Genomic DNA, 24046 nt, shown 5'->3' on the forward strand with positions numbered 1-24046 from the left:
TCTGCCACTGAAGCTTATTTCATTTCCTTCCATTTCCCCCTTTTGGTCAAGAAGATGTTCTCCATCCCACGATGCCGGGTCTACATTCCTCCCCGGGAGTCATATTCCACGTTGCCAGGGAGATTCACTCCCCTGACTAATCCACTTTTAAGGTGCTAAATGCAATACAGATAGCATCCCCTATGACTCTACCAGGTACTGAACTCAGGTGTCGTCCCTTGGCCGAGTAGATAGTACTTCAGGGGCACGGCCCTCTCTATGTGCCTGTGAACCCTGGGATCTGTTAGGCTGGGCTCGGGGTGGGCTCCTTGCTTACAGCCATCTTGGACTGCCACGTGGAGGCTCTAGCTGTGGGGCGAATACTTGAGGACATGCAGAAATGAGACAGTACCCAGTTACCTGGCGCTTGAACCCCAGGTTCCAGACATCCATCCTGCTACCAGTTCTCATCTCCTACACCTTAAATTCTCCTGACCATTAGGACTTGTCAGGATATTCGGCTCATTAGGACTCAGGTGAAAGTTGCTTTCAATGCAATATGTTCTTACATGGATAATGCTACTTCTAAGGTTTTTATTGACTCACTCAATAAAAATCTGTCTAAGGAACTAGTCAAAAGCCTTCATCCTTTGCAGAACACAGACGGGTTCCTTTGTATCGATGGTTTAACAGGTAAGTAGACCTATAGATCCTCTTTACTTTTTCCTTATTTTTAAGAGAAATAAGTTGTACCATCCAAACTCCAAGATACCAGAGCTCCATTCTGATATCAGCAAAAATTTGGCTATGGGGATCTGGACCCTAATCTCCCTGCTTCTGTTTTCTTGACAGGTTTCAGGAGAAGGGGAATCTGGAAGTCCTCCTTTTCACCATCCAGTCCCAGATGAGAGCCAACAATCAGAAAGTGTACACACCACATGATGGGAAACTGGTGTCTGACATCAACCGGGTACAGCTGTGTTTTCCATGATGCTTTGCCAGGGGATTGATTGAGTTCCTGATAATGGCACGGGGGAAATGGTCATAGAAAGGGTAAACCAAGCCACCTTCTTTGGTGTTATTAATTGCACATGCTGGCTATTTGGGGGAGTTATCTGAACCTGGTTCTGACAGGTCAGATTCTACCTACCATCCATCAATTCAGCCCCCTGTTCAGATACCCAGAGCCCACTGGAACCAGTTTCATGACCTACCTTCTCTAGAATATTAAGCTTTTGAATCTGGAATGTGAACTGCTTGTAATAGAAGGGAAATGCCTTTTGACATTTCAGAAATTTGGAGGCTTAATACCACCTGGAAGTTGTAATAGAATGGAAGGTAGCCATTTAGTTGATAAGAATTTAATGAACACCCACAGAAGTGAATATTGTTGTTTTAGGTCAAGAGTTTCTGAGGCAGGTTGGAAGGGAAGAGGGAACTGGGAGGCCAAAATTGGAGTCCCCTGAACCTTTTGTTGGCCCACACGTGGAAACCAACAGGCTGCCTCTGGGCTTTAATCTGTCACCACTTCACCTGAGAGCACCAGTCTCTGCCTGGATTCCTAAAATCACTCATGGGGTGAAAGAGATGGAACCCCAAAACCCAGGTATTTCCCCTGTGACCCAAGATGTCTAGACCCAAATTTTTATTCTGTCCCTCATGCAGGCCTGGGAAAACCTAGAGGAAGCCGAGTATCGGCGGGAGCTGGCCTTGAGAAATGAGCTCATTCGGCAGGAGAAGCTGGAGCAGTTGGCCCGGCGCTTTGACCGAAAGGCCGTGATGAGAGAGACGTGGCTCAATGAAAACCAGCGCCTTGTGGCCCAGGTAGTGGGGGGCACACTTGGGGATGGCAGGAGATGGGAAGCCAGCTTCTCAGTGGTAGCCAGATAAGCCTCTCCACACATCCTGAAGCAAGGGTTAGGTGGGTCAGGATTCACATCTGAGGTGGCGCTCTCCAGGATTTTTAAAGTTGCATTTTTAGGAAAGAACCTCACAGGCTAGTAGAACTGGCCCCCCAAATTGTCTTACTTGGACCAGTAGAGTCAACTAGAGCCAGGGTTTGAGTTGCCTTTCAATCATGGTTCTCCAGCGATTGGAGGAAAACACTGTGCACCTTTGCATGTGGCAGGCACGTCCTTTGGACTCTAGCCTCTGGAACTGTGACATATTTCACTAGCTAAAAATTGACCGCAAGGTTGATTCTCCATAAGAGCATGTGTTCCCTACCACTTGGAGCTTGGGATGAAACTCAATTCTATCCAGAAAGGGGAAAGCAAGTGTTGTGCGAGGATTGGAGAGTACATGTGCACCATTGGTCGCATGTGGGTAAACCATCTGTTTACAGCTGTGCTGCTCCCAGGTGAGAAGCAGCCCCTGCCTGCCCAGAATTGGAGAGTTCCACTCAAGGCAGGTTGGTGAGTGCCAGCATGCCTCGAAAGGGATCTGCTAGTAACTTCCATGTAATGTTACCCACCCTTACAGCACAGACAATAAAATCATGAGTTTCTTTTGAAAGTACTTGTGACTCTTTGGATCTTGACAGATAAGTCAGACTGGAAAAATGGCAGAACTAACTCCTTTTCGGGAGTGGGCTTTCCCATCCGGCACTGGTTCCGAAGGGACCTTACTTTTCTCTGCCTTTGGGTGGGTGAGCCTTTGGGGATCTGACTGTGCTGTTTCTCTCCCTGTGGGGCAGGATAACTTTGGCTATGACCTGGCAGCCGTGGAGGCTGCCAAGAAGAAGCATGAGGCCATCGAGACCGACACAGCTGCCTATGAGGAGCGGGTGAGGGCCCTGGAGGATCTGGCCCAGGAGCTGGAGAAGGAGAACTACCATGACCAGAAGCGCATCACGGCCCGCAAGGACAACATCCTGCGCCTGTGGAACTACCTGCAGGAGTTGCTGCGGTCTCGGCGCCAGAGGCTCGAGACCACCCTGACGCTGCAGAAGCTCTTCCAGGACATGCTGCACAGCATTGACTGGATGGACGAGATCAAGGTGGGCCTTGGAGGGCTGCCTTTGCGCCTCACCCTGCAGTGCCCACCCCCCTGCAGCGCTGGCCCTGCAGTTAGGATTTGCATCTTTAGAAGCCTCCCAGCCAATCCCAACCATGAGTCAGAATGGAGAAACTGAGGCGGCACAGTGTGTGGCTGGGTCTGCCCATAGGCTGCCTAGCTCACTCTGCTCCCAGGAAGATGGCACCAGCACAGGTCCACTACATTCCCCAGTGATCAAGAAGCCTTGAGTTCATGCCAGCAAAGGCACCAACCAGCAGGGCCTAGATGAGCTTGACAAATCAGGCTCTGGGTAATCACAATTAGTCTCCAGTTAGATTCCAGACTTCCCAATATAGGGGCAACCAAGAGTCTTAATTCTCCTCTCCCTCTACCACAGTGGGTCTTGGCTAAGGATGCACTTCAGAGTGAACAAGGAGCTTTCTTAAAATGCACATGCCTGGCCCCTTACTTGGGGACAGATTCAGTAGATTGAGAGTCAAGCTTGAGCTTCTGTCAGATGTTCCATGAATGATTCTGATGGGCACCTCTAGTAGGAACTCCTGCTCTGTAGCTTCTTCCATTCTGAGTAGCCACCATTTTCCAGCTACATCTGACTCAGCCTGAGTCAGATATCATGGGCACTCCTTCTGGAGGGGCCTCACTTCTTCCCTCCTTCCTGAACTCTTTGCCAGGCTCGTCTCTTGTCTGCCGAGTTTGGGAAGCACTTGTTGGAGGTGGAGGACTTGCTACAGAAGCACAAGTTGATGGAGGCTGACATCGCCATCCAAGGGGACAAAGTGAAGGCCATCACTGCAGCCACCCTACAATTCACTGAGGGGCAAGGTGAGGCCAAGTGTGACTCCCCTGTGGAGACCTCTGATGCCAGAGCCCCATCTTTGGCTCAGCACTCCAGCACCCTGCCCCGTAGGAAAATTCTCTGGAATCAGCTTTAGTATTCTGTTTCTTTCATCAACTAATAGTCCAGGAAAGAAGCTTGGGGGACAGCAAAACTCCCCAGAGAGCAGTCAACTGTTTTGATAATCTGTAATCAGATAGGCGTTTACAAGCACCAGTAAAGCATCATCCAGCTCTCATTCTCTCTACTAGTTCAAGTTGTAGCTGAGACAGTTTAGGTTTCTGGTCTTAAATGGGAGACTTACTGCCTCCTTGAAGAATCACCTTGAAATTTGTGTCATGGCTTTAACAAAATTTTTTTTCATGTAGTACATTTCTATTGAAAATTGACCCGATTTTTAACCCCTCCATTCCCAAAGTTTTGGTGAGAACTAAATATAAAGAACCTGGCCTGCCCTCTAAGCAACCAGCCCCCAGTGTGATTGTTCTAGGTCATCTGATTCCTACCCATTAGCTGGTCTGAAGCTTGCCCATAAATGAAGCCCTTCCCTCCTTTATCTTCCCTCTTCCCTGTTCCTCCCAGAGTACCAGCCTTGTGACCCCCAAGTCATCCAAGACCGGGTCAGCCACCTGGAGCAGTGCTTTGGGGAGCTGAGCGACATGGCAGCTGGGAGGAAGGCCCAGCTGGAGCAGTCCAAGCGGCTGTGGAAGTTCTTCTGGGAGATGGATGAGGCTGAGAGCTGGATCAAGGAGAAGGAGCAGATCTACTCCTCCCTGGACTATGGCAAGGACCTGACCAGTGTGCTCATCTTGCAGCGCAAGCACAAGGCCTTTGAGGATGAGCTCCGTGGGCTGGACGCCCACCTGGAGCAGATCTTCAGCGAGGCTGAGGGCATGGTCGCACGTAGGCAGTTTGGACACCCTCAGATCGAAGCCCGCATCAAGGAGGTATCGGCCCAGTGGGACCAGCTGAAGGAGTTGGCTGCCTTTCGCAAGAAGAACCTCCAGGATGCTGAGAACTTCTTCCAGTTCCAGGGTGATGCAGATGACCTGAAGGCCTGGCTGCAAGATGCCCACCGGCTGCTCCCAAGTGAAGATGTGGGGCAAGATGAAGGAGCCACCCGGGTCCTTGCAAAAAAGCACAAGGACTTCCTGGAGGAGCTGGAGGAGAGCCGCGGGGTGATGGTACACCTGGAGCAGCAGGCCCAGGAATTCCCCCAAGAGTTTCGGGACTCCCCAGATGTGACCAATCGGCTGCAGGCCCTCCAGGAGCTCTACCAGCAGGTGGTGACCCAGGCGGACCTGCGGTGGCACAGGCTGCAGGATTCCCTGGACCTGTACACAGTGTTTGGGAAGACGGACGCCTGTGAGCTCTGGATGGGTGAGAAGGAGAAGTGGCTGGCCCAGGTGGAGATACCTGACACCCTCGAGGACCTGGAGGTCATTCAGCATAGGTCAGAGCTGCTCATCTTTTCCTCACCCTCACCAAGGCCTGTGCCTCCTCCCTGAAGCCTGTGCCTCCTGCCTATTTGGTAACAGCCTCTAGCTCAGCAAAGGTCTCTGAGATGCCCTTTATTGCAGAGTCCAGGCATTGGGAGGCAAAAATTCTCATCTGCCTCTGTGTGGTTTGGGGAACTTTATCCATGAGGACCTTGGTTTCCTCAAAATAAAAAGAAGGAGATTTTTCTAGTTATTCAGTTACATCTCAGCTGCAGCAGCCTTTTCTCAAACAAATGGTATATGGAATCTCTGACATAAAACACAGGGAAAGTAGAGCTGCTCTGGATGAGGGGGTAAGAGGCCTGGACTCCACCGGCTCTAGTTTTCTGTGGCCGTCCCTCAGTTGCGAAACCCCTGAGGGCCACAGAGACCAGCTCCTAAGCTGCTGGCCTGCCAGACCATTTCATTTCCACTGTTCTGGTTCCTTCAGCACTCTGGCATGGGGAGGCATGCCTGTGGCATCTCAGCATCCTAAGGACAGAATCCAGGAAGTAGAGGAGGAGGGGAGGCCGCTCCCTAGAGCAGTGCTGGGGAGGGTATCCTTCAGGCCAGGGTGTCAGGGGCAGTGGATCAGGGTCCCAGAGCAGCAGCTGGGGCAGGGGAGGCCACCGCAGATGGTCCCTGTGGCTGATGACCATCCCCTCACCCCCCAACCCCACACACTGTAACCTCCTTAGAGCCCTCCCTTCCCTCCACACCTGTCTGTTGAGCCAATGGCCCGTGTTGTAAGTAGCCAGCTCTCAGCCCAGCCCCGGAAATGCTAAACCATGAAATTGGTCCTGTGAGCCAGAAAATAGGGTGTGTCAGCATATCTCATCTCCTTTCCCCCCATACCTGGATGGACAAATTTAGGAGGTGGAAGAAGAAAGCCAGAGCTATGGGTTGCGGGCACTGCAAGGCCACCTGCAGCGCTGTCTCACGGAGCCTCGTTTTCTTTGTCCATATCAGGTTTGACATCCTGGACCAGGAGATGAAGACTTTGATGGCTCAGATCGATGACGTGAACCTCGCTGCCAACAGCCTGGTGGAGAGTGGCCACCCACGCAGCGGGGAAGTGAAGCAGTACCAGGACCACCTGAACAGCAGGTGGGCTGTGGATAGGGCTTGGAGGCTGTGGGCATTTTCCCTGGCATCTGACGCCTACTTCCCCCCAGGGGGTGTGCCCCAGAAGTCAGGCCACCTGCTTTGCACGTTCTGCTTCCCTTGCCTGCCAGGTCCTTACCCTCCAAACTCCCATCTTTCTCAGCCACAGTCTCCTTCCTAGAACTGGAGCTGTAGCAGCAAGGAGGAAATGAACTGCAGGGTGAACAGGCAAGGAAGGGGGAGCAACGTGCTCTCAGAGCTGTGAACGCCATGCCTGGAGGGGTGTGTTTGCCTGTCACAGAGGGGACATTACCTCCTGAGTGTGCCACTAGTTACAATCAGGCCATATGGCCCTTAGGCCACATTTCCCTGTACCTACTTGGGTAGAGAAAATTGCTTTCTGAGAGCTCTTGCTTGTTGTCCTTAAAAGAATGTTCTGACCTGAGCCAAATGCCACACCAATAATGAGGCTGGCTTGAAGGAAGAGGAGAATTAGCAGGAAGCCTTGAGCAAGCTACGGGGCCAGAACAAACAACAGACCCGGAAGAGCCTTTAGCGAGGAGGTACTTTCAGTGTGGGGTATAATTGCCCATTAATTCCTGGAGGATCTTTGAGGACAGTGCAAGGGCCTGTGTTCCCTGTTTTTACCCTGGGTCCTGTACACAGAAGGCCACGTGTTCACCAGCTCCCCATTACCCTGCCCCTCTCCCCACATTTGAGCCTGAGCTTTGCTCTGCCTGAGGCAATCCAGGAGTGGGGTTAGGGAAGACTCAGTGGTAAAGAAAAGGGTCAGCACAGTGGAGCCTCCATCAGGGGGACAAAAGGGAAGCAGGAATGATCAGGATACTCTAGAGTGACTAGCATGGGGCGGATTGTCACAGTGTCCCAAGATGGGGAGTAGTTCAGAAGACGCCTGTGTAAATCTGGTGTTTATGCAGAGGAGGAGGGTGCCTCTTTCCTCTTCCTTAGGCTTGGGGTCAATGGGTGTGAGTATGAGTGAGAGACACCTTGATCGATTGATTATTGCAATGGCTGCTTAATTGAGGAAGCTAGAGCAGCATCAAATCAGAGCAACTTCCAACAACAGGAAGAATTTGTCATCTATATGTCCATTGCCTTAATGAGCTGTAGTCTGAAAATATTGATCTTTACAGACCCTGAAGCCATGCACCATCCCAAATGAAATATATTAAGGTACTTGCCATCTTTAGATGAGAGGAAACATGAGCCATGAAACAATAAGGTGGTTTTCTGTTGAATCTTAGAGTTGAGAGGGACCCACAGAGTCCCTAATCTAGCCATGTACCCAGACAGTTTGTGTCCTGCACAATCACTTCCAGGGATGGGGAGCGCAACTCCTTACCTGCAGCCCATCCCATTTTTGGACAATCCTTTTGGTTAGAAAGTTTGACCTTGTATTGAGTGGGGAATCTGCCTCCTTAAAATTTCTACCCATTGGTTCTGGCTCTGCCCTTTAGAGAAATATAGAAAGGTACTATGATTCCTCTTCCATGTGTTAGCTCTTCAAATATTTTTAAAGACACCTGTCATTCATTGTTCACCTCCATACCCAGGCCTACCTCCGTGCCTCTGCTGTTCTCCCTACCAGCGTGCATTCTCCTCCAACTACATATTCTAAATCCTGTCTGTCCTTTAGGCCAGTTCATCTCCCTCCTGGTTTCCCCAGAAGAAAAATTATCCTTTCCTCCTTTGTACTGGTTTAGAGTTTCACGCTGTACCTTGTATTGTAATTACTTCTGTACTAAAGAAAATTTCCTACTAGACTGTAAGCAAACAAAAGGCTACATCTTTATACATTGCCCACAGTACTTTGCACACCAAGCAGTCTTGTCTCAAGTTCCCTCTATCTGGAATATTCTTTTCCCAGATATCCACTTGGCTTACTCCCTTACTTCATTCAGAGCTTGGCTCACATGTCAGCTTATTGGAGCAGCTCTTGCTGCGCACCATCAAAAGTAGCTTGCCCCTCCCTCCCACCAACCTCATCCTTTATCCCTTTACCTTACTTTACTTTTTTCATTGCATTTATCACCACTGGATGTATGAGAGACTTATTTATTTGTCTCCACCCACTTGTTCTTTGCTGCCTCCCCGGTGCCTAGAAGAGCACCCAGCACAAGGCACACACACATGATAGATGCTTAGTGAATGAACAGAGACAAAACTGAAATATTTCCTGCCAAGCTTGGTACATATGGGTCATTCAAGCACTTACTAAATGTGTAGTCATCTTCCACAGTGTGTATTCCAGTTGGCCAATAATTTTTTAATAACCTCTGGCCCAGGGCCAAACCTGTGGCCCCCTGTGGCCTGACCAGTGCCAACTAGAGTAGCCCTCTTGACTGGCCCCATCATGGAGACGGTGTTATAGAGGGGGAAAGTGTGGGTTTGGGAATCAGACCCAGACCCAAATCCCAGCCCATCCCACTTTGTGACCTCCACTTGGCAGCAGCGAGGCCACGTCAGGAGCAGCCTGGAAAATCACCGTGGGGCCTCCTACCTGGGGCACAGCCAGACCTCTCCTTTGGCTTCTGAATGGGGCCAGGAGATCTTGCAGCCCCAGAGTGCCCGGCTATCATTTCACGATGGTTTCAGACCCATGTGGAGAATACCTCCAGCTTCTTTCCCCTCCCTTTCCCAGCCTCAGAGCAAGTGGGTGGAGCTGAATTCAGCAAGGATCTATTGAACACCATCTTCATGCCCGGCACCAGAGCTCAGGGAATCCATAGTCCAGGAAGGGAGCCCAGAAATTCTCAGTCTTTTCTCTTTCTCTTCCAGTACTCCTGACCCCTCCCTGCCTTTTCTCCCACTTCTCCTTGCAAACTAGACTAGCTGCTGTTGTCACACCTGAGAATTGCCCCAGTGCCCTCTGCCCGGGCCTCCCGCCCAGTCCATCAACCTGCATCCCCTGGGTGCTGGGGATACAAAGATCAATGAGATACTCATGGTCCCCATCCTTCAGTAAGTCACTCCACTGGCGGAAGTGGAGATCTGTTCACTGAGCCCCGGCTGAGATGACCACTGTGGAACCCACCCCCACCCCACCCACCCACACGGCTCCTCACACCTGCCTTCACTCTCTCTACCCGTCCTGTGCTATGTACCTATTACTATATGCTGCCATCATTTTGAGAGCTTGTCTCATCTCTCTATAAATTGTCCTCCCCATAAAAGCAATGTCTGGTTATGGCAGTATTCTTCCAAAGTCTAGCAGAATGTATTACACCTTGTGGATATTCAAAACAGATGTGTCCAATTAGTGAATGAGCAGCCAGCATACTCAGCTGTGCATATATGGCATAATGGTGCAGAATGAGTAAATCGGGGTTCCAGGAAGGTGTTCCCTTGTGTCTGGGTTTATTGTGTGCTGCAGACCAACCCCAAGCCCGCAGGACATCTACCAGACCTTCACACATTTCCCAGCTTCGTAGGAGAACTGCACTTGAAGATTCCGTTACCCATTTTAATTGTAATTCCAACTATTTCCTCTTCCTCTTCCTCCTCCTCTTCCTCCTCTCCCCCAGGCCTCTTTTCCTTTAGATCCCAGATGATTTTTTTCAGGCCCTTGGGCATTTCCGTGGTCCCTCTAGGGCACTTGGGGACCTTGTGTCCTGAAGTGTCCTTGAAGTTAATAATGAGCTGTCTAACTAAATTTCCAGTCTTACAAAAAATCTGACAAAATTATATATTTGTACAGTCTAAGTGCCATGTTCCTTTACTTATGGTTGGAGTCACATCATTGGTGTCTCCTGCTGAATGAAAGCTCTGATTGGCAGTTATATGTCTTTGGGGAAATTAGATAAATGAATTTTTACTCCCCCTCAGTCTGTTTGGTACATAATTTTTGTTTTCAGGATGTAAGGGCTGTGGAGAAGACTCCGGTGGGAACTCTGGGAAGGGCTGCCCTTTGGAAAGAGTCCGACACTCTCTGTGTCCCCGGGTCCCCTCGCTGACTCTGGCTGTCTCCCCACTCCGGCAGGTGGCAGGCGTTCCAGGCCATGGTGTCAAAGCGGCGGGAGGCAGTGGACTCGGCCCTCCGGCTGCACAACTACTGTGTGGACTGCGAGGAGACCAGCAAGTGGATCCTGGACAAGACACAGGTGGTGGAGTCCACAAAGGACCTGGGCCGGGACCTGGCAGGGATTATCGCCATCCAGCGGAAGCTGTCGGGGCTGGAGCGTGACGTGGCCGCCATCCAGGCCCGGGTGGGTGCCCTGGAACGTGAGTCGCAGCAGCTGATGGAGTCGCACCCTGAGCTGAAGGAGGACATCGGCCGGCGGCAGGCGTACGTGGAGGAGCTATGGCAGGGCCTGCAGCTTGCCCTGCAGGGCCAGGAGGCCTCCCTGGGGGAGGCCAGTGAGCTGCAGGCCTTCTTGAAGGAATTTGATGACTTCCAGGCCTGGCTGTCCATGGCGCAGAAGGCGGTGGCCTCCGAGGACACCCCCGAGTCCCTCCCAGAAGCCGAGCAGCTCCTGCAGCAGCACACAGCCATCAAGGATGAGATTGATGGGCACCGGGAGAGCTACCAGCATGTCAAGATGTCTGGGGAGAAGGTGATCAGTGGCCAGACGGACCCGGAGTACCTGCTTCTGGGCCAGCGGCTGGAGGGCCTGGACACTGGCTGGGACGCCCTGTGCCGGATGTGGGAGAGCCGTGGCCGCTCCCTGGCCCAGTGCCTTGGCTTCCAGGAGTTCCAGAAGGATGCCAAGCAGGCTGAAGCCATCCTCAGCAACCAGGTAGAGAGAGAGGAAGGGGTGGTTTTCTTAGGGCAAATGCATTAGAGGTGAGTCTGTGTACGTGCTGTAAGGCTCAGGGACCATACCGCTTCTTTTGGACTCTCTGTAGCTTCAAATGGGGACAATCCTCTTTGTTCCTTATCAGGCGCCTTTTCCAGACTGTTTCCCAAACTATGTCCTGTTCCCGGGCCATTTAGAGGCCAGAGAAGTGAGCTGTCCCCTGGATGGTTAACTTCCATGAAGCTTTAGACACGTAGGTTCACTGGGTGCCCAGGGAGCAGAGCCTCCTCCTTGCATGGCTGCAGGAGGGGCCATTCACACTCGTCTGTCTGCACCCGGTGCTCCTACATAGGAGATGCCCTGACCACCTCCTCAGCTTGTCTGGAAACTTGCTTCAACAGGAATATACTCTGGCTCACGTGGAGCCCCCAGACTCCCTTGAAGCTGCAAAGGCTGGGATCCGGAAATTTGAGGATTTCTTGTTGTCTATGGAGAACAACCAGGATAAAGTCCTAAGTCCCGTGGAGTCTGGAAACAAGCTGGTAGCTGAGGGAAACCTCTACGCAGACAAGATCAAGGAGAAGGTGCAGCTGATTGAGGACAGGTACTCCCGTGACCCCGGGGTCGTGGGGCCTCCCAGGCCAGGTCGGAGCTGGTGGGCGAGGACCCCAGGCTCAGCACTGAGGTGGTGGTGGCTTCTGCTTCCCTTCCAGGCACAAGAAGAACCAGGATAAGGCCCAAGAGGCCTCGGACCTTCTAAGAGACAACCTGGAGCTGCAGAACTTCCTCCAGAACTGCCAGGAGGTGAGACTCCAGCAAGGCAGGGCCACTTTTCAGGGAGTCGAGTGCCCTAGAAGGGCCCATAGGGTTTCCACGAGCTAGGAATGTTGGGCACTGGGCAGCTTACATCATCCTCTAGAATCTTTGGTTCCACATTTTTTTTTTTTCTTTCAGACTCTATAAAGTCACCCTTAAATTTGCCAAGTCTAGGACAGGGTTTCTCAAAGAATGGTCTGAGGACCACCCATGTTAGAATCACTGGGGGGCTCTGGTCTGGGCTGCTTCATGTATACACGACCCTGTCCTTAGGAGGGCCTCGTGCTTGGTTTTTACTCTGCTGTTGCTATCTTGAAAGCCTTAATAATTTTGAACATCTTCATTTTGCACTAGGCCCTACAAATCATGTAGCTGGTCCTGGCCCTAATTAAATGCAGATTCCTGGGCATCACTTGGACCCAGATGAGTCAGAACCTGGAGGAGTGAGAGAGAGAAAGCAGTGTTTTAAATAAGCCTCCCATTTGGAGAACTGCTGGCTTAGAAGGTCCTCACTCAACCCGAGTCCGCTGTATAGGGAGGGTCCCTGACCTGCACTCCTGGGCCCCTCCACTGACAGTCCTTCCCATGCAGAATGGGCCTTTCCCTTACCTCTTTCTTGCTCTCATCTTCACAACCCCTTGTTCTCAGCCCAAACAACTTTGTTTTCATCTACCTCTGCCCTTGGTACCAACCCGGCTTGGTACATTGCCAGGACATCTTGGGAGCTTTGGATGTTCATCCCAGTTCTTCCCTCATTGTTAATTATAGGATCTGTCCTTGGCTTCTTCCTCAGCTAACATTTTCTCTGGGTTTATTAGTGACTTCTCACCCAAATGCCAAAGGATGGATTTATCTCCCCATCCAGGAAACACTCATTGAGTTCCTGCAATAGGCCAGGCCCTGTCCTAGGTCCTGGAAATAACGAGAGAAAAGAATAAGATACCCCTGCTCTCACACTGCATATGCTCCAGTGAGGAAGACACACCAGTGCCTGTATTTTAGCCCTGAGACAACGCAAGTTGCCTAGGCTGAGAATTAGGGACCCAGAGTTGGAGACCAGTGCTTACTGTGCGTGTACTTCCTTCCATTGGCCTACTGAGTTATGAGGAGTTTTTCTGCAGCCAGAATTGGACAGCAGGCCCTGCCCCAGTTCCTGGTCTAGGAGATACACCCAGGGACAGTCAGGTCTACTCTTTCTACCCACAGCTTAGTCTCTGGATCAATGACAAGCTGCTGACATCTCAGGATGTCTCCTATGATGAAGCGCGAAACCTGCACAACAAATGGCTGAAGCACCAGGCATTTGCGGCAGAGCTGGCTTCCCACCAAGGGTGGCTGGAGAACATCGATGCAGTAAGTAAAACAAGCTGTGCAGGCTCTTGGCTCAGATATATTTGCCTGAATGGGGCTTTGCCCAGGGCATAGAAACCATCCTGAAACTTGCCAGAGGGTATAGAATTTGGAATCGAAAAACTTCTCTAAATAGAAAATAAAACAAATCAGGAGATACATCCAGTCTTGTTAAGCCTGGTCAGAAATGGTGACTTCTGTGGGTCACCTGAATCTGGGGACAATCCAGGACCCTGGGGATACTTGCTTAGAGCAGGGCCAGGAGAGCAGTCATTCCTGCTTGCCTTCCATTCTCCTCACCAGGGCCCCAGCACTGTCCTGCCCAGAGGCAGGGAAATAGAAGAGATGACCAGAGTAGTCCAGGGAGACCATTAACTCTCACCTTCTGGATGGTCCAGGACCACCAGGGAATGGGCATCCCCAACCCTCAAAGATGGAGAACCAAGGGACCCTCTCTGTAATGAGCTTTCCCAGTGGCCCAACTTAAATTGTGGCTCCAGTCAGACCTGGGAATCATGCACCCTTGCTCCTTTCTGTTGTGGTTGTCCATGACGAAGCAGGCCTAGGTCCATGTGAGACCACGTTGTCTCGTAGTTAAGGGCACAGGCCCCGGAGCCAGATAGTTTGGCTTTTTCACCTTGCTGTGCCTCCATTTCTTTACTACCTGTCAGCTGGAGTTGTTGAGTATTACATTCTTGAAGGCATATAAAGCACTTAGACTAGCATTTGGCAATTATTAGGCCCTCAATAATATTAACTCTTATAAGTAGTGTATATCCCTAGGCCCATGTCATATTATACTATACCTGCCACCAAAAGATACATTTCTGTAAGTGGAAAGCAAATAAGGCCACCTCAGAAATGAAGAGAGATCACCAAAGGTTAGTACACCACCCTTGGGAAGATGAACAAGAGAGGGTGGGACTGAAAGGGAGGTTTCCGTGCTGGTTGAACTGGGATGGACTGTGAGTCATTTTAGTACCAGCTGGCCCTGGTGTGCCAGCTTCCCATACTGCAGTCCCCCTAAGTCACCTCTCACTGTCCTGCCTTCCACTGCAAATAACTCGGGAGTCTCTGGGGTCTTTCGGTTGAGCTGCACCTTAGTCCCAAGCAGATTCTTTTCCATGCTGACCTCCCTGCCAAGTAGCCCGAACCCCAAGGCTGCCGAGGCTCTCAGGTGAGCTCTCCAACCCCACACAGGAAGGAAAGCAGCTGATGGAGGAGAAGCCCCAGTTTACATCCATCGTGTCCCAGAGGCTGGAAGCCTTGCACCAGCTCTGGGATGAGCTGCAGGGCACCACGCAGGAGAAGACGCAACAGCTCTCAGCCGCCAGGAGCTCCGACCTGCGCTCGCAGACCCACGCAGACCTCAACAAGTGGATCAGCGCCATGGAGGACCAGCTGCAGTCTGACGACCCGGGCAAGGATCTGACCAGCGTCAACCGGATGCTGGCCAAGCTGAAGGCATGTGAACGGGTTTAGTCCCAGAGTGTTAGAACTAGAAAGGATCTGGGGTGAGCAAGTCTGAAACCTGCAAGTAAGGACTCCTGTTCCTCCTAGCTAGACTTGTGTTTATTTCATGGAAAAATGTCTCCTTATGAATAACCCATCTCCAACCCCTTTGTAGTGGGCAGGACAGGGATCCTAAATAGGTTAATAAAAGGATGCATGAGATATATAGGATAGGTGCTCCGAGGAGGCAAAGATGAGCATGAGCATCAAGGGAGACTGCCTGGAGGAGGCTGAGCTCAAACGAGGCCTTAGAGAATGGGTGGGATACGGAAGAAAACAGAGGCTGGAGGGGCTGCCCGGCTGCCAAGGCTGGTGCTGACATCCTCCCCTTTGTGTCCCAGCGAGTGGAGGACCAGGTCAATGTGCGGAAGGAGGAGCTGGGGGAGCTGTTTGCCCAGGTGCCCTCTCTGGGAGAAGAGGCAGGTGAGGCAGACTTGAGCATTGAGCAGCAGTTCCTGGACCTCCTGGAGCCCCTGGGAAGGAGGAAGAAGGTGCTGGAATCCTCCAGAACCAAGCTGCAGATCAGCCGGGACTTAGAGGATGAGACGGTGCGTGAGCTGCCCCAACCCCACCCCCCACGCCCGAGGCGGCAGCTGCCGTCAGGGTTAGCTGGCTGCCGCCCAGGGCAATTCTTGGCAGCAGGTATCTGGTCATTTGACCTCCTTATCTCATAGGATTTTTGTGATGATTGAATATAAAAGTAAAACTAGTGCTTTTGGAATGGTGCAGTCATCATACATGTTGCTCGTTTTGATGGCTGAAAGCATGGACTTTGGGGCCAGGCAGAGTTGGGTTCAAGATCCAGCTCTATTACCCTCCCCTGTGTGACTGGGAACAAGTTATTTGGAACCTCAGTTCCGAGTATTAAAATGTCTTCATCTGTAAAATGGGGTGTTGGGAGCAAAACCCTGGTGGGGTGTCGGGAGGAACCAGGGAGACCCTGCAGGCAAGGCTTCGGCCCACGATGTGCATTTGGGAAAGGGTAGCCGTGACCATCACCCGCCGTCTCCCTGCCTTCTGGTCTCTGCAGCTCTGGGTGGAGGAGAGGCTGCCACTGGCCCAGTCAGCCGACTATGGCACCAATCTGCAGACGGTACAGCTCCTCATGAAGAAGAACCAGGTGAGTGGTCCTGCCTTATGGCTGCAGCCCCTCCTGCCCACCTCCTCCAGTCCCCAGGAAGGAAGGCCCAGCTCTGACCTGGGGAAGGCCAGTGACCTCAGATATGCTCCCTAGATTATTGCTCATGGGTGTAGCTACGAGGTCCCCAACTGTCTGTAGTCGCTTAGCAAAAAGAGCAGCTGTGGTGATTGCAGAGAGAAATCTGGAAGGAACACAGAGGAGGGAGGACCTGGGGCCACTCAAACTCGATCAGGGTGCAGGCGATGGCAGGATCGGGAGGCCCCCAGCCTGGGGTTTAATGTGCTTTCATAGCTTCGGAGGCTGGTAACTCCTGGTTTCTCTCCCACAACATGATCTTGCCGTTCTTCTAGGGCTGAGCTGTGTATGTCAGCATCCTAGGGGTAAGTCAGCCCCATTTCTCTGGACATGTGAGGATACCCGTGGGGTTCAAACCCCCTTTGGAAGCCACGAAGCATGGCCTCTGAGGCTTTGGAGCACTTTTTCCTCTGCTGCTCTGCTCACTCTTGGGCCCATCTGGGAACTTCTGTGACTCTGATCAGAATCCTGGAAGTGAGCAGTTGCTAAACACTTCCTCTGGTGTCAGGGTTGCAGAGGGAGCTGCATCCTCAAGAAGGCCAGCTGCTTCGGGTCGCAGCGTCTCCAGGCCTGGCTGGGGGCCAGCCACAGACCTTTCTCTTGGGCGGACAATCCCTCCTCCTGCCAGGTGTGCTCTCTGGGTCAGGAAGTGGGGAGTGGGGCAGCTCCGGCTGTGAGCACAGAGAGCATGGGAACTCAAAGTCCAGAGAAGAGCACATGGCCCACAGGCTCAAGTTGGAATTGCAGCTCCTCATGGAAGGAAGGTCATGGCAAACAGCACTTCCGTCCCCAAAATAACAGCAGCAGACATCTGCTCACAGGGCCTTTTAAGCCTGGCAACTGTGCAAGAGCCTCAATTATATCCAGAGGTTTCTTAAACACTCCCTCAGATTTATGGATCCCCACTGACTTGATCTAGTCACAGAGGTTCCAGCAGCTGTTGCAGGGACATGGGCTAGGTGATAGAGGTGGAGCTCAGTGAAGGCCTCAGCTTTCAGCTAAAGGAGGGAGCCTCGTAGAAGATGGTGTCCTTGGGGCCTCAGTTTCCTCAATAGCAAAATGAGCCACACAGTCCTTTTCAACACTAAAGATGTTTTGACTCTGTCTAGCTTCGTATTTGTTATTGCCAAAAGGTTTTCAATGTCCCTGGCAGGAAGTTGCTATTTCAGGAAAAGGGCACGGGGTGCCTCTAACCCAGAAGGGAAAGGGAATCTCTTGGGAGAGTGTGGCTACCCTCATAGAGACTATTTTAAAATAGCCTGGCTAAAGCATAAATCTGATTATATCATTCCCTCACTGAAACCTCTTGTTCTAGTTTGCTAATGCTGCCGGAATGCAAGACACTAGAGATGGATTGGCTTTTATAAAAGGGGGGTTATTTGGTTACACAGTTACAGTCTTAAGGCTATAAAGTGTCCAAGGTAACACATCAGCAATCGAGTACCTTCACTGGAGGATGCCCAATGGTGTCTGGAAAACCTCTGTTAGCTGGGAAGGCACGTGGCTGGCATCTGCTCCAAAGTTCTGGTTTCAAAATGGCTTTCTCCCAGGATGTTCCTCTGTAGGCTACAGTTCCTCAAAAATGTCACTCTTAGTTGCACTTGGGATATTTGTCCTCTCTCAGCTTCTCCAGAGCACGAGTCTGCTTTCAATGGCCATCTTCAAACTGTCTCTCTTCTGCAGCTCCTGTGCTTTCTTCACAGTGTCCCTCTTGGCTGTAGCTCCTCTTCAAAACGTCACTCTCAGCTGCACTGAGTTCCCTCTGTCCATCAGCTCATTTTTATGGCTCCACTGATCAAGGCCTACCCTGAATAGGTGGGGCCACGCCTCCATGGAAATATCTCATCAATTATCACCTACAGTTGGGTGGGGCACATTTCCATGCAAACAACCTAATGTAAACGTTCCAACTTAATCCCCACTAATATGTCTGCCCGAGATTGTATCAAAGATAATGGCGTTTGGGGGACATAATACATTCAAACTGGCACACCCCTCAAACTTTAGTTCACAGACTTCAGCGCAGATCAGATTTACCCAGAGGGCTTGAGAGGTGGCACCAATAATTTGCATTTACAACAAGATCCTCGGTGATGCTGATGCTGGTTGGGGACCACACTTTGAGAACTGCTGCTCTAATGGATCTCCATGGCAATTAGAATCAAACCTTGCAAGATGCTACATCAGTGGTTCTCAATCCTGACTGCACGTTAGAATCACCAGGGGGACTTTTCAATACACATACATGCCCAGGTCCCACCTCAGCTCAATTAAATTAGGCTCTCAGGGGCCCAGGTGTGTGTGTGCATGCATGTATGTAAGATTTCCAGATTATTCAGTGTGTAACCAGGATTAAGAACCACTGCCCTGCCTGACCTGGCCCCTGCCTACCTCTAAGTCTCATCTCATGTTAGGTTTGCCCTCTCTCACAGTATGCCAGCAATTCTGGCCCTCGGCCAGCCCAGGCTCACTTCCACCCCAGGGCCTTTGCACTCATTCTTCCCTCTTGCCTAGAAGGTTCGTCTTCTAGGTCTTTGTGTGGTTGCTTCCTTCTCACCATTCATGTCTCACTGAAATTTCATCTCTCCAGAAAATCCCTTCCTGACTCCCACCATCTCACCTGGCAGACCTTCTCCATCCCATTGTGGTGTTTTCCTTGTAGGGCCTGTTATATACATTTATTCATTTGTTTATATGCTTATCATCTATTTTCTCTACTAGAATGTAATTTTCATGAGGGCAGAGGTTTTATTTATCTTGTTTCCTTATTGTCCCCAGTACTTAGCATAGGATCTGGCACATAGAAAAGAACTTAAATATTTGTTGAATGAATGCTATCTGGGAAGAAGTCATTCTTAAGGAATCACATTCATTGCACAGAGGATAGAAAGTAATTGCTGGAAAAGAGAGAAAATACCTTTTTAGGGTACCTTGCAGAAGTCATAAAATCTCAGGGAAAATGAAAAGGCAAATGGAGGTGGCAAAATGACTTGTTTGAATACAGTTGCAGAGAGCATGAAATATTAACATAGAGATTCAGAGCATAAAATGCAACAGTGCATTTCAGCAGGTCAGTAACTTGTGGATATTGCTATTTAATATGTATTTTAAGTGCTGGTAGTCACAGTACTGCCCATGTGTACGGCCCTTGCCCATGACCCTGCCCCGCAGACAGTTTTGAGTTCATAAGAAAATTGTAGAAAGGGAGGACATGAGGTAGAAGAGCCCACGAGGAAGAAGCAACTAGCCTCCTGGAGTGGAAAGTGACCCAGTCTCCAGAGTGGGAGGAAGATGCCATTTTGGTGACCAAAGTCTCAAACAGGAGATATACTTAGCTCACAAAAGATGTGAGAAATAGAAATGGAGTGGGGTGAACCAAAAACATAAACTCTGAACTAGGGGCAACTATTGACTATTCTTGTACAAGGAGCAAAAGCTGCTAAAATAAGATACCAAAGGCCATTTAAAAATTATTTCTTCTTTCTTCCAACACATGAACCTAAGACATCAAGCTCTGAAGTACAGGAAGAATAAATAGAGATCAATGAAAAGCCAGGCTTTGGAATCTGGTAGACTGTGCCCAAACCGAGCTCTGCAGCTCACTGCCACCTTTACTTTGGCAAGTGACCTCACTGGGCCACTCTCCGAGTACTTACCTCATAAGGCTACACAGGGGTTAAAGGGGAGCAGTGCTTGGTGCTCAGCACCCTGCCCAGCACTGGTCAGTGGCAGCTCTTATTGCTTTCACCTGCTCTTGTCTTGCTTCCGTGAGAGGGAAGGGGCAGGGGGGTGGGCAGAGCATGGGGTTCCAGCGTGGTAGGAAGGCCTGCCTCTGAGCCTTCACCCCTGGTTACAGACACTGCAGAACGAGATCCTGGGCCATGCACCACGGATCGACGATGTGCTACAGAGGGGGCACCAGCTGGTGGAGGCGGCAGAGATCGACTGCAAGGACATCGAGGAGCGCCTGGGGCACCTGCAGGGCTCATGGGATACGCTGCAGGGGGCAGCAGCCGGGCGGCTGCAGCGCCTGCGGGATGCCAACGAGGCACAGCAGTACTACCTGGACGCGGGGGAGGCCGAGGCCTGGATCGGCGAGCAGGAGCTCTATGTCATCTCCAACGAAACACCCGAGGTCCGCTGGGGCTGAGAGCTAGAGCTGGGGGCGGGCTCAGTGGGAATCTGTGGGAGTCCAGGAGTGTGAGGAGTGAGGGCTGGGGGTTAACCCAGGAAATCTCCCCACTCTCCCTTGGTGCATCCTTCTGAGGACACCCCACTTCCTTGAAAACAACCCGACAAGGTACATGCTGCAGTCAGGTGATGCTTTGCCAGCTTAGATTTAATCCAACCCAAGTGTCCTTCACCTTTTTTTGCTGGTGTACTGTGGTGGGAGGGGGTGAGGGTGAGGGGAGGGGGTTGCAGGGGAAGGAAGGTTGGAGCTGGCCTGGCAGGAAGGGCAGATGTCAGATAGGAATGGGGGGTGTGGACAGAGGGAGGTTATGGGTCCTGCTGGGAAGTCAGGAGAGCAGCAGGAACGGGCTATACACATGGCTCTCCTGGGGGTGTCCCATGAGCCTGGGGCTCCTCTCTGTTCGCCTGGGCACCTCCAGGAGCTGGGCTGTGACTTGCCAAGAAAGGGAGCGTGGGCTATGCTGAGCTCGCACATTGATGCCTCTGCTGCCTGCTAGGATGAAGAGGGGGCCATCGTGATGCTTAAGCGGCACTTGCGGCAGCAGCGCACCGTGGAGGACTATGGGAGGAACATCAAGCAGCTGGCCAGCCGGGCCCAGAGCCTACTGTCTGCAGGCCACCCTGAGGGGTGCGTGCCACCTCCGGAGGCGATCCGGACCAGTGCATGGGTCATTTGGCCGGGGTCCCCACCAACCAATATCCATGCAAATCTAAGTGGGGAAAATGGGGACAATTTTCCCAAAAAAATAAGGGTGTGAGAAAACTGCTTTATGGACTGCTGATTGGCCTGATTCCATTTTTTTAATTAACTTTATCAAAAAATTTTTTAAAAAGACAATAAAAAAACATTTCAAACAAAACCAAAACAAAGGAATAAGAAAAAACAAATAACCTAAAATAACTACATTACTTCCTACATGTTCCTGTTCTACCCCAAGAAAATATACAGACTATAACCCAGCAAAGGAATAAGAAAAACAGATAACCTAAGATCACTACATTTCTGTGAACTTGTTCCTACCATATCCACCAGAAATTAACAAACCATAGTCATTCCCAAGCGTTCCCAGAACATCAGATTTACCCACGATAACTTATCTGTTCTTATTAGATTATCGTTCCCCCTTCACTAATTGCTGTCTATCACTAGATCCCTACACTCTACATTATACACCATTTATTTTACATTTTTCAGTGTTCACATTAGTGGTAGCATATAATATTTCTCTTTTTGTGCCTGGCTTATTTTGCTCAGCATTATGTCTTCAAGGTTCATCCATGTTGTCACGTGTTTCACAACATCATTCCTTCCTGATTCCGTTTTATATATTGGTTTTATGTCAGTCTAGGCTGATGAAGGCCTGGTTTGCAAAAAAAATTGGAGAGTGGAATAGCAAAGCTACCCTCTGGTTAACTGAGAGCTCCAATGTTTTGAAGAGTTAGAATATACTACAAGATACTGAAGACTAACTTTGCTTTTCTTATTATGGTCCAGAAGTACTTTAGGAGCTTGTACTATCTCAGCAGAATTGTTATATAGGAATGAAGGTGAAAACATATACCCATCTAAACTTTTCAGTTGTTTGGTGTCTGTGTGAAGGGGGACCCCTTGGGCCAGACACCCCAGGCTGCCACGGTCACACACCTGCCATCAACTGCCTTTAGGGTATCCGCAGCTGTGGGTCCTCAGCAGCTCCTCCAAATGCCGCCCAGGGAGCCTCAAGGACAGAGCCCTTGGCACTGCATGTCTCTCCTTGAAGAACAGCTAAGCCTTAGCTAAGCAGCCAAGGAGGGACACATTTATGTCACCCCGGAAGCCTCCCAGTCTAAGGGATGGATCCTTTGAGCAGAAGGTCGAGCCCCAGCCTTCTCTCCCCAGCTCTTCCCCAGGGACATCACTGTCTTTCTCCTGTGCTTCTCTGTCCCACCACCTCCTGCCACAGCTGGCTGCTCTGGCTTCCTCTTGCCATCTCTGAGGACTTTTTCTGGGTTTGAATTCCAGGGAACAGATCATCCGACTTCAGGGGCAAGTGGACAAGCATTACGCAGCGCTGAAGGACTTCGCAGAGGAGCGCAAGCGGCAGCTGGAAAACAAGTACCACCTGTTCCAGCTGAAGAGGGAGGTCAACGACTTGGAGCAATGGATTGCAGAAAAGGAGCTGGTGGCATCTTCCTCAGAAATGGGGCAAGACTTTGACCACGTCACTGTGAGTAGCGGCAGCCACAGCTTTATTTTTCTTCCCCTAATGCAGCTGATACAAGCCCCGTCATTCCAGGCACACCTAACTCCCCCACCGCTGATCACAAAATGCTGCCGAGATGCAGTCACAGCCCAGTGGGAGGCGTGAACATTGAGTGCCAGGCCGGCCCCCGGGGCGGCGTGGGAGCACATCTCCAGTCGGTGTGGGCGCCGCAGGGAGGTCTGTAGCCGGGGTGCTATGACACCCAGCGCCCGCTCCCAACCCCCGTAACCACATTTCTGTCTCCCCACCTCCAGCTGCTCCGGGACAAGTTCCGGGACTTTGCCCGGGAGACGGGGGCGATCGGGCAGGAGCGGGTGGACAACGTGAATGCCGTCATCGAGCGGCTCATCGACGCGGGCCACGACGAGGCGGCCACCATCGCCGAGTGCAAGGACGAGCTGAACGAGACGTGGGCGGACCTGCTGGAGCTCATCGACACGCGCATGCAGCTGCTGGCCGCCTCCTACGACCGGCACCGCTACTTCTACACGGGCGCCGAGATCCTGGGCCTCATCGACGAGAAGCACCGTGAGCTGCCTGAGGACGTAGGGCTGGACGCCAGCACGGCCGAGTCCTTCCACCGCGTGCACACGGCCTTCGAGCGGGAGCTCCACCTGCTGAGCGTGCAGGTGCCTCCCCGCCTTCTGCTGCCCACCCCCAGGCTCCAGGGCCACCCGCCTTCCGCGACCCTGGGAGCCTGGGGGTCCTGGGGTGTCAGACTTTCCCCTGGAGAAGGGGTGCCAGGGTCTTCTGCCTCCACAGAGAGGCACCAGCTCAGAGTGGGAAGGCAGGGAGCAGTGATTTTCAGACATTCTTTAGCCTTAGAAGTAGTTCTCCAAACTGAATCCTCCCCAAAACCCAATGCGAAAAATACATTAAAATTCCATTGAACAATATCATTAACCAACACAGGGATAGCCCTTTTCCAAGGCCAGGCAATGTTCTGAGCAATAAATGCAGTTATTGAATCCTCACAGCTGTCCTCTGCAGTTGGTACTCATATTTACCTGCATTTTACAGCTGAGGAAAGTGTGGCACAAAGAGGCTAAATAAGTTGCCCGAGCTCCATAGATAATAAAGGGCAGAGCCAGGATCCAAATCCTGAGAATCTGGCTCTAGACTCCATGCTCCTAACCACCAGGCTCTCCTCTACCCCCTTCCCACTTTGAAGCTAGAGAGGCCCTACGCTCTGCTCGTTCGACCCCCTTCCCCATTACTGGTGCCCTCTGCAGATCCCTAGAGTCCCACAGAGTTCAGTGTGATAGAAAGGGCAAAGGCAGGAGGTACCGGCTGCCCAGGGCTCCCCAGGCTCCCCGGGCTCCCCAGGCTCCCTGTGGCGTAGGGGGAGCTGAGCGAGGCTGTGCAGGCCCAGCAGGGTGCAGGAATAGAGCACTGAGGTAGGACGGGCCCCAATTCACCCGGCAGGGGCCTCCAAGGGAGTTGTCCTCCAGCTGGAGGTGGGGCCTGGTGTGGGGGAAGGGAGGCACCTGAGACAGGTGTAGCCCCATTGAGATGTTGTATTCAGAGCCTGGCTCAGGAGTGAGGTT

At 51.5% G+C, this 24046-nt stretch overlaps 1 protein-coding gene across 7 annotated transcripts in view; it reads left to right on the top strand.

Moving 5' to 3' along the window:
• Positions 1–24046, top strand: part of SPTB (spectrin beta, erythrocytic) — a 121712-nt gene that overhangs the window by 75686 nt on the left and 21980 nt on the right. For all 7 annotated transcript variants that reach the window (XM_037832525.1, XM_037832524.1, XM_037832528.1 and 4 more), the window contains 17 exons: positions 832–949; positions 1645–1803; positions 2675–2977; positions 3669–3819; positions 4415–5285; positions 6280–6417; positions 10415–11171; positions 11573–11775; positions 11885–11975; positions 13194–13340; positions 14538–14801; positions 15191–15397; positions 15880–15969; positions 19922–20200; positions 20754–20884; positions 22259–22463; positions 22754–23128. In XM_037832525.1, the coding sequence (XP_037688453.1) occupies positions 832–949; positions 1645–1803; positions 2675–2977; positions 3669–3819; positions 4415–5285; positions 6280–6417; positions 10415–11171; positions 11573–11775; positions 11885–11975; positions 13194–13340; positions 14538–14801; positions 15191–15397; positions 15880–15969; positions 19922–20200; positions 20754–20884; positions 22259–22463; positions 22754–23128 (4489 nt within the window). The remainder of the gene's footprint in view (positions 1–831; positions 950–1644; positions 1804–2674; positions 2978–3668; positions 3820–4414; positions 5286–6279; positions 6418–10414; positions 11172–11572; positions 11776–11884; positions 11976–13193; positions 13341–14537; positions 14802–15190; positions 15398–15879; positions 15970–19921; positions 20201–20753; positions 20885–22258; positions 22464–22753; positions 23129–24046) is intronic.

Source organism: Choloepus didactylus, chromosome 4, assembly GCF_015220235.1.
Source record: "Choloepus didactylus isolate mChoDid1 chromosome 4, mChoDid1.pri, whole genome shotgun sequence".
Classification (NCBI taxonomy): Eukaryota; Metazoa; Chordata; class Mammalia; order Pilosa; family Megalonychidae; genus Choloepus; species Choloepus didactylus.